At 40.4% G+C, this 10,710-nt stretch overlaps 2 protein-coding genes across 5 annotated transcripts in view; one reads left to right on the top strand and one right to left on the bottom strand.

Moving 5' to 3' along the window:
- Positions 1 to 5,322: 5,322 nt before the first annotated feature.
- LOC118332367 (D(5)-like dopamine receptor) lies at positions 5,323 to 6,519 on the bottom strand. The gene has a single exon (XM_035667614.1). The coding sequence runs from the start codon at positions 6,421 to 6,423 to the stop codon at positions 5,323 to 5,325; it is 1,101 nt and encodes a 366-aa protein (XP_035523507.1). The 5' UTR covers positions 6,424 to 6,519.
- A 2,565-nt stretch (positions 6,520 to 9,084) lies between these two features.
- The window catches only part of ccser2b (coiled-coil serine-rich protein 2b), a 29,350-nt gene continuing 27,724 nt past the window's right edge, over positions 9,085 to 10,710 (top strand). For all 4 annotated transcript variants that reach the window (XM_035666413.1, XM_035666406.1, XM_035666422.1 and 1 more), the window contains exon 1: positions 9,085 to 9,531. The gene's annotated coding sequence lies outside the window, so the exon portion shown is untranslated. The remainder of the gene's footprint in view (positions 9,532 to 10,710) is intronic.

Raw genomic sequence — 10,710 nt, forward strand, 5'->3', positions numbered from 1 at the left:
CAGCCAGGGAGCACTGGGGAGGCGTCCATTTGAGGGAGCTGGGGATATCATTAGGTTGCACAATAAATCTGTTCGCTCATAACTTTTGTGAGGAACCTGCAAGCTGCGCAACAGGAGCTCCCAGGCATGGGAACTGGTTTCCGGTTGCTGGCCTGATAAGTCTGCTTTGAAGATTGCAGCGTCGAGGACGTGAGCCCTTCAGACAGATGTGGCGTCTAGGTCAATGTCCACCACTGGAAGCCCCATGTAGCGGGTGTACGGATTACCTGTAGTCTGGACAGAGATGTGTCAGAAGTTGAAACGTGTGTGAATAAAGTATTTTACGGTAGAAACCTTCTGGGAAGACAATTACATGTCTCATATCATTCAAGTTCCCTGCAGCCTACCCCTCTTACAGACTTGATCCATACGCCTACGGAAACCCCGCTGCTCCAGGCGTTCCTGGCGGAGCCGATGCCTCATTCTACGACCCGAGCAACTGGATGCCATCCCGTGGTTTTCCAGACTTCAGCATCTGGGAAACTGATAACCAGGAGATGCCGCAGAGTGGGAGCAATCCGTCTGATTTGCCTCCTCCACCCATCGTCATCCAGTCCTGGAATGGCTACCAGCGTGCAAGAGAAGACCTTTCCCACACAAAGTACTCCCTAGACTATGACCCACCAGCCTTTCCCTTGGAGGCTGCCAAAGCACCAAGCAAGAATCCACCAGTGAAGGATGGAAGGAAGTTCTAAAGGGGTAAAAAGGCAACCTGAAGTCTTAAATATTTAATGTTTCATCACATCTAACCTTTGTCCTTGTTTTGTACGCCGAACTTCAACTGTCCTGGAACCGTTTACATGTTTGAACAGTGGTAAAAAAAATCTGACTATGGAAACTTGCATACTGTTTATTACAGAATTTATGCTTCACTTATGCCTTAAGTTGAACATTTTGTGGTTCTAGACAACTCCCATGATCCAGCAGTGCCTGACCACCCTGATGGCAGAAATTGCATACTGTAAATTTAATATAACCATGGCCACGTTGCAACAGACTATTTTGGATGAAGGTCTGACTATGGCAAAGATAAAAGTCTTTTTGTAAAACTGGACTCTGGTCTGACAAACCAAACAATGGTTTTAGATTGGGGTGTTTCTCCTAAATGCTTTGAACTGGAGGGTGAAACACTAGATGCCACTAAATCCTACACATTGGTCTTCTAAATGAATTTCATTATTTGAGCCTACAAATTGAAATAATATGCATAGAATATTTGGAAAGCTGCTGCTCACATTCAGCTTTCCTCATCCATGTTACACAAACTGCTGTCAGATTGTAGAACTCCCCTGTGGGAACAGAGTGGTGCCAAATGAACACTTCTCATGCAAAGACAATTTATCCTTCATCCTTTGTCTGGCAGGAAGCTGACTGTTAATCGGCTCCAACCTCTCCATCTGGAATAGAGTCAAAATCGCAGCACTCCACCTGTTCACAAGGCCCGTGTCCTTGGCCTGAAAGATCAGACGCCTCGCTGCGACCCTTTGTGTCCTTCAAACTGGCTTTGAAAACTCCGCTTCGGAACTACAGTGAAAGTACTAATAACGCACTCAAAATCCTCCTGTAGGAATATTATCACCATCAGTATATATTTTTGTTTGCAGTGTAAGCTAATTTGAGCAGCTGCAACATGCTCAAACTCATGAAACGCAACACAAAATTCAACAGTGGCTTACAGATTATGTGTCTCATACATATAGTGTAGCTAAATGGCTTGATAGTACCTCAAAGGCACTGAACAGACAAAGGGGGGAAAAAAACCTCCAATATGTCCACCTGTCCCAAGCGGTTTCCAAGCAACAGCTGAAGCTTCAACCAGTTTGGCATTAGCCGAGAGGCCCGAGAAAGGCCGTCTAAAATAATTCAACCTTCAGTTTAAACATGTTGGACCTTTACAACACAATTCAATGTGAAAGGACAAACACTTGAATGTCTCATCTTAACAGGAGCAGGACCTCTGACAGAAACAGCCTGCAATTACCTGAAGGGGCAATTAAACCCTGAAACTAATGATGTAATTGATATTAATTATCCCTGCTCGTCGTATTAGCCTTCTTTAACATATCAAAGGCAGGTTTTAGCGAGCCAGTGAGCACTCACATCAAACAACGTTGGTTAAAATGTCTCTCGCTGCATCAATTAAAACAACTGGATTTAAAGTCATTAACAGAGTTTTGTATTTTTCATTCGCTTTTACTTTTATTGAATTAAGGGCTTGTTTCGAACAAACCAGCATTGATGATTAGTGGAAAGACTGAGTATATGCAAGGTAATGTCTTTGTCAGTGGAGTCTGTTGTCTAAGACTATTGTTTCACCTGCTGACAGAGTTTACAGCACGAGACGGTTAAATAACATTTGCGGCAAAATCCAGTAAACGAACAGTCTGGAGACAGAAAAAACTGCTGCATATATATTTTCAACAGGAATAATAAATTCATCTGGCCACATTTCCAACATAAAGTTATAATATGCAACATGACACCATTCACCCTGTAGCTCTGTTGACATTCACAGTCAATTAAACATTCATGAAATGGAGGATTTGTAAACTCGTGTACAGGAGAGAAATATTCATGGTGTCCAGAGGCTGGTGTGGAGCAGGGGCGTTTCCAGACTGACCAGACCAGGCGCTGACTTATACAAGAGTCTGTGTAGTATGTGTCTCAGCTTTCCATTCATTCCAAATGTATGTAATTCTAACACAGTTTATGGACCCCAAGTATTTAAATAGCACAATTATACCACATGCAAAAAAACTGCACGGGGTTAGCAAGGCGAGACTCATCAGGTCACCAGTTTTCTATCACCAAAATAAGCTTCAGTTTGGAGCATTATTTACACACTGGACCTTTAATGATCTATCAGTCTTTTTTTGGGATTGTTGCAGCCCTAAAATACCTGATTTCACAGCAGTGTTTCTGTTTTTAGATATGTTTTTTGCAACTGAGCGATTGTCGGTCTCGCACTCGAGGGAAAGAACGAACCTCCAACAAACCGACATCAAACCAAACTCCATTAAAAAAAAGTTCCAATTAAACCAAATTGTCGTCAGTGACGTTGGTGGTTTTTCTGAGCAACTGAGGCTTTAGAGACCTTTGTTACGGCAGCCATGTTGACATAGAACAGTAGGTGATAGAACCAACTTCCACTCAGGTATCGAGGTTAGAAGTTTTTTTAATCACCAAAATTTAACCTAATTTTGGAGTGTTGTTTCCCAACATGTAATATTTGCTTAGTGAACTCAAACACATCATTGTGGCACATCTGTAAAGTATTGAAAAGAAGTATCTTAAGAATACATTGTTTTATTTCCTAAATAAATTCCGTAAGTCTAATGTAATTAAATTTGTTTAAATTAAAGAGTACTGCGATATGCAGCGTGGCGATCCCTCCAGGATTTGATTTGATTTTACTGCACAAATATTTTTTTTATAATTCATTAAAAATCAAAGGAAACTTGTTCCAATAAAATCTAGTAGTTTGTTTGTTTGTTTGTTTGTTTGTGATGCAAAAATGATAAATCCCACTAATATATTTGTCAAATAATCGTAATACAATAGCAAAATAAATGTAACAGCAGATTTGTGGTTTGGACCTCTAAGTATTGCACTTAACCTGATGAGTGAGTTCAACTGTTCATTAACAAAAACAAATATTTTATTTCTGTTCAAGTAACTCAAGTATTTATTGTTAATGTAACTCAGGTAAATTAAGTTAGTTTTGCCAATTTAATTTAGTAAATTGAACTAAGATCTAGTAAGTAAATTACAGACTTATCTAAAATGTGTTCACAGACTTTATCTATTATATTTATCCATAATAAAGTCACTTAACTGCATCTTCTTTATACAAATATAACCACTTAAGTTGAATTTACCTGTCAAACCAGTTGATTTACAATTAATCAAAATGGCAGCTAATTAATTTTGGGGCTTTTTTAAATAATATATAAAGTCAACTTAAAGAAAATAAATGGTAACATTAAAGATATATACAACATACATATAAAAAGGCATTTAAGTCATTCAGATAAATGATGTTCACACATTTTAAATAAGTTTGGAGAAATACTGTATATTAGTGTAAATTACTAGTTTTAAGCACAATTAACTTAATTTACCTTTTACATTAAATCAGTTGTTTGTACTTCATGATATATAATGAATATATATAATTCATAAACACAAATGTTTAAGCTTAACAACAAATACTAACATTAACACACATTCTGCATCAAACTAAACTGCCTTATGTCATATAAATACATCAAACATGTCACAAACTGAAGTCATTGTCACTTAAAACTACTAAAGAATGTTTATGTTTTAATTAAATTAACTTATTTTTATAATGTACATTGAGTTCTGTGAATTAGCTTCTCCTCTTCAATTAAATGTATTTTTAATCACCACTTATTTAATAATTAGTAGCATAAACACAAGTTTTTAAGTTGATTTCGCTTCTCAGAAAAATTAACTTGTTCCAACTCATCAAAATAACGTTTCCAACTTTAAACGTTTGTTTGTATGTTATAAATTATACGTTTTATCTTGCAGACTTTTATTTAAGTGGGTCAACTGAATTATTTTTTGGAGTGAGCTTAAATTTTTGGAGTTCATAAATTTAATCGGTTTAAGTCAGTGGTTCCCAACCTCGGGGTCGGGGCTCCCACTAGGGGTCGTCAAGCCTTCACAGGGAGTCACGAGGGTGAAATAAAACTTAACAGAACACACAGTCGGTCTATATCTCAACCTTTCATCAGGAAAACTAAATCAAACGGTTATTTTTAAAGTTTATATTACACCAAATCAATACATTTAACTAAAACTTTTTCTAGATTTGAGATTTGATTGAGATTGAGAGATTTGAATTGTGAAAATAAAACTAGTAAAAGTACTTAAATACTTAAATTAGAAAACTGAGTTCGTGCTGCTTTAAATTTTCGATGTAAACACGTTTTTTCTGATTTAAACTGTATGAGAACAATGACATCAAGTGTCAGGGAGAAGAAAACAGTGAATCTGTCAGAAAAGAAGAATATTAATATTATATAGTCTGTAAGATTGTTAAAAATAAAAACATAACACAGACAGAGACTTTTATAAAAATATCATAAAAACTCTGATCACTATTCACAGGTTCATTGATCAGTTTACTCTCTGATAGAAAAGCAGTTTGTTGAACTAACTCATCAGGTTTTACAGTGTACAACACAAACACCTTTATGGCGTCATCGTCAGCAGGGGGTCAAAGGTCACCCACTTCAACTGACGCAGGGCTGCTCACAGGTCCTGGATCTGACCCGGAATCAGGTAACAGTCTGCGGGTCCGGAGGAGCTGAACGGCATCATGTCCAAAGAGATCTCCGCCTCGCACTCGTACTGCAGGATGGCGGGCAGCAGCAGGTTGCTGCGGGGGCGGGAATCATCCGAAATCACTGACACTTTGTCGAAGTTCTGCTCCAGGTTCCCTCCGGTCTGCGGCGGGAGCCTCTGCGCCGCCCCGGGACCCGGCACGGCGCAGGCCTCCTTCTGCAGGGTGGTGTCGTGGTGGTAAGACACCAGCTCGTTGCTGAAGTCCACCGCCTCCACCGCGGACGTGGAGCAGTACTTATTACAGCCCAGGATGGTGGAGAAGGCCTTCCTGAAGTCGGCGTTGAAGGCGTAGATGACCGGGTTCAGGGACGAGTTGGCCCAGCCGAACCACACGAAGATGCTGAAGGTGGTGTCGCTGACGCACGGCGGCGCTCCGAGTTGGTCCAGGTCGCAGAACGGAACCACGCAGTTCAGGACGAAGAACGGCAGCCAGCAGAACACAAACACCCCCATGATGATGGACAGAGTCTTTAAAACTTTAGTCTCCCTCTTGAAGGAGGTCTTCAGCGAGCTTTCGTCGTGCGTCGACGCGCGGTGGCGGTGGTTTTGCGCACGGGGCCCCGCCGCCCTCTCCAAGGACGAGATGCGTCGGATTTGTGTCTGCGCGATGCGGAAAATGCGCGTGTACGTGCCCACCATGATCACCACGGGGATGTAGAAGCTTATGAGGGACGAGGAGATGGCGTAGGTCCGGTTCAGGCTCGCGTTGCAGTCGTCCGGGTTGCCCGCCGTGGAGTTGTGCGCGCGGTGCCAGTTGAGCTGCACGGGGATGAAGGAGATGAGGATGGAGAGGGTCCACGCGACGGCGATCATCAGGAAGGCGAACCTGCGCGTCATCTTGCGCTCGTACTTGAAGGGGCTGGAGATGGCCCAGTAGCGGTCCATGCTGATGATGCACAGGTTGAGGATGGACGCGGTGGAGCACATGATGTCGAACGCCACCCAGGTGTCACAGAAGCGGCCGAAGAGCCAGATCCCGGCCACCTCGGACACCGCCCTCCAGGGCATCACCAGCACGGCCACGAACAGGTCGGACACCGCCAGAGAGATCACGAACGCGTTGGTGACTTTGGAGCGCAGGTGGCGGAACTTGATGACGGCGGCGCACACCAGGGTGTTCCCCAGCAGGGTGGAGACGATCAGGACGCACAGGACGCAGCCGGTCAGCGCGCGGAGACTGACACCTCCGGCCGGCGCGGGGCTGTCCGCTCCCGCCGTGACCACCCGGGGATCCTGGTCGTGGTTGTGGCTCTCATTGTGAAACCTCTCCATGGATGTTAGGGTGCCATGTCCGCCTCTCCCCGTGAATCCGTCCTCTCCAAACTCTGTGCGTCCGTTTCCTCCCGACAGGAACCGACCGGCGGCTGCTGAGTGACTGAGGCTGCTAAAGTGCGTTTACCCTCTCCAGCCTTAACATATTCACTCTCACACTACAACATATCGATCTCACAGCCGCACTGACTCTGCTCCTTCATTGTTTCAGATCCGCAGAGATTTACAGATAGTTGGAAAATGCAACCAAATCAGCTTTAAAATACATTTTAATGTCCATAAATAAAGCTGCTGATTATATGGATGGAGAGGAAGAAGGAGAATTTAAAGACGTAAAAACAAATATGCTTGGAACAACAATATGTGTTTTTTATACAAAAGTATAATTTGCACTTTAAAATCTTTAAAAACTCTTCTCCTCCTTTTAAACCTCATTATGAATCAGAATCTGTGAATATGGAAATGTTTTCTGACACAGGTTGTCTCCTCCTTCAGCCTCAGCCTCAGTGATCTGTACAAGCTGCTGGACCAGGACTGACCTCTCAACTATTTGTGATGTCACAAATCATGCTCGTAGGCTCCGCCCCTTAAAATCTGATTTTCACTGAGCTCACAGAAACTTTCCACAATGTAAAACACTGTCGGCTGTGCTTGGCTCCTAATAAATACAGTAGAACTATTACGTTAAAGGATATTAGTACTGTTGATTTCAGAGTTTTATTCCATATTTTATTGTATAAATACACGTTTTTACCATCAAAACAACAACATGAATGATATGACGGTGGTTTTCTGTGGAATTTACAGGCTGTAATATTTAAAAATATGATGTAATATGCCGTATAAATAAAAGTTTTCTATAAGATATCACAGTGTTTTACTGTTAACCGTATTTAACTTATTTATACTTTACTGTCTTTTAATGGTTTGACAGTTTTCCAACATAAAATCTTTTATGTTTGATGGAACATTACACAGATCATTGAACACACAGTGTGTTGCATTATATTAAAAATAGTCATATTTATTTTAATTTATCCATAATATAATTTCACAGGACAAAAACGATACAGAGTAAGTGTAATTTAAAGGAAATATAGTCTATAAATTTGAGGATACAGAGGCTGACACAGTGAAGGTACAGTTTAATGTTAACAATGTATATTATCTGATAAAGGTTTCCTTTTTCCATCTGGTCATCATAACACATTAATCTGTTTTTATTGACAGGTTAATGACGGATGAATGTGTTATTATTGACAATGTGTTCAGAGCTGCAGACTGAAAGAAAAGTGAATTCTGCCCTCTAGTGGACAAACAGTAACAACACACCAACAGCAGCAGATTTCAGGTATAGGATCAGTTTTGCATTTTAAAGTCTGTAAAAACAACATTTGTCCTGTTTTTCCTGATTGAATAAAAAACCTTCGGGTCCAAATCCCATAAAAACCGCCTCCAGCATCCATTGTGTCCACTGAGCCTCGGACCCAAAGCCCCTAAGGCTGGCTCTCCTGCCCCGAGGCGGCCTGCAGCGCTTTGTAGGGGCTGATAACTCGGGCAACGGTGCAACTGTCACCAAACTATCAGCTGCATCACAACAAACACTGTTTGTCAACATAAACGAGTGTTGTTGGTACGTAACAGGATCATTTGCATTGGAAATGTTTCCTCCTGCCAGACACTGAAGGTTCTACACAATAAAAGTGATATTTGATCAATATTACAAAATAAATAAATAATAATATAGTATAAATAAATAACACTGTAACATTTTTGCTAAACGATAAATATAATAAATACATTTCTTCTTCTCTTTGTCTTTGCTGTGATGTGAGAGACCCCCTAGTGGCAGAAATGACATATTGTACATTCACATAAATAAATAAATAATCAAATGTATAATATTGAATTATTACAGGTAAAGATAATATTCACCAGCTAACAAACAGTAATTCAGTTTCAGTTCAGTTCAATTTGCTTCATGAGTGTAACAAAGATAATGTTGCCAAAGCAAAAAGAAATGTTAGAGTTAAAAGAAAACATGTAGCATCAAATTCACATATAACCATGTTATAATAGAAAATATGATCAATTATTTACAGATTTACCATCTAGATAAAGATAATAACAGCAATAGTTGGGAGTTGTGTTCAGGTTCCACTGGTTTCCTCGAGTAAATGTTAGTTTCTCTACGTCTGTTATTACGAGACGTTTTTATCTACTTACTAAAAATAATTCCCAAATGAATTAAATTCTCATTAAAAACCTTTTAAATGTTCACGATGAAGTGTTTTTGGTAGAAATCGCTGTTTACAGAATGGAGTCTGGTGAGGAAAGGGTTATGTTTACAGATGACGTCAGTGTCAGCTGTGCCTCACGCAAGCGCTGTCCGCGTGCACGTGTGTGTGTGTGTGTGTGTGGATGATTCAGCAGCTCGTGCAGCAGCAGTCAGTCGCAGCGACCCGACCTCTGCAGCACACGTGCGGATTTCAACGGAAAAACAAAAACGGACTTTTATTTTGACATCTGACAGTCGGCGAACCCGTGCAGGTGATGTATGTGTGTGGGAGACCCCGTAGTGTTGTGTAGTGGGAGCAGGCCGGAGAGCAGCAGCCGAAGTCCGCAGAGAAAACGGCCGGTTTTGTCCTCCTCACGTCTCCCTGTGGATTTTATCCCTTTATTCGTATTTACCGGGACGTTTATCGCCTGTTGTGTTTTCTCGGACTCTCTCCGGTTGGGTTTAATCCGGACTCATCCTCTCTGACACCCAGCTGCTTTCAGTCAACCGTCTCAACTTCGACATTTCCGCATTTTTTGACGTCTGATGCTCCGTCTACCCGGCAGGTGAGTGTCAGCCTCCCCCGGACATAAACCGCAAACTACCTCCATTAAATGTGTCTGTAACACACCCACACTGAGTGCCAGCTCATGTTTAACATTACATACGTTATCCTGCACTTGTACAACAGGTAAAACGCTGACCAACACACCTAACAGCCAGCTAACAGCAAGTGAATGAAAATTGAGCGTTTTGTTAATGGAGTTCTGCACCAGCAGACCACAGGACATTTATACAAGTTCCCTTTATACTTCCTCCAAAAACAAAATGAAAATTCACCAGGAAGATATATTATATGCTCCTGATAATCAGTAATAACGCCTTTATAATATTCTGTGGTATCTTATAAATATATTATAATATTACAGACATCACTGTAGATAAATATGGAAATAGTCATAAAATCCAGATTTTATACTATAAAACAGAGAAATCATCAATAATGATACTAATTAATTACTGTATTGTACAAACACATATAAACAATTAGTAATTACTTAATAATCACATATTAAACATGTGAAAAGTAAAAGCTATTTTAGCATCAACACAAAATTAATCAGATTTTTTTGTATTTGTAATGTTCAAATTGAATATTGTGTGCAGAGTATTCAGTTATATTTTGGTTGGAGCAGTTACTTTAAAAATGTAATCTGATTACAGGGTTTTCTGTAATTGTAATTAATTACAGTTTTTGATTCAGTTGAACTCGTATTGTTAGTATTATTTACATGTCGGTGTTACAGATTCAGTTTTTCACCACAAACAAACAAACAAACAAACAGTTCAGACTCTTTAAATGTTTGTTTATTAACATAAAGCCCAACAAACGTTACTGTTATTATATATTTAATTACTGGAACGACAAATAATTATAAGAATGTGACATTGTCAAGGTGCCTGGAAAACCTGGAAAACCTGGAAAACCATCTCCAGTCCTGGAAGGACCTGGAAATCTTAAATCTTCACTGAAAACAAACAAATAAAATCAGGATGATGTGACTGTTTATCTTTAATCCATTAATAAGAACTGATCATCCTCGTTGTCCTGGAAACGGACTTACAGAGAGCGGGAACCCTGATTGATCAGCCGTCATTGATGAGGTGTTCTCACATATTTAACCTCATTATTCACCTTCTTCATCCGGTTCTACTGGTTCTTCTGCAGGTTCTGTGCTCTGTTG

This window comes from Morone saxatilis, unplaced genomic scaffold, assembly GCF_004916995.1.
Source record: "Morone saxatilis isolate NCDOM2014 unplaced genomic scaffold, NCSU_SB_2.0 Contig1, whole genome shotgun sequence".
Classification (NCBI taxonomy): Eukaryota; Metazoa; Chordata; class Actinopteri; family Moronidae; genus Morone; species Morone saxatilis.

What these genes read in the sequence shown, in the direction of transcription:
- LOC118332367 (XM_035667614.1), bottom strand. Translation starts at nt 6,423, where the DNA reads ATGCCCTGGAGGGCGGTGTCCGAGGTGGCCGGGATCTGGCTCTTCGGC.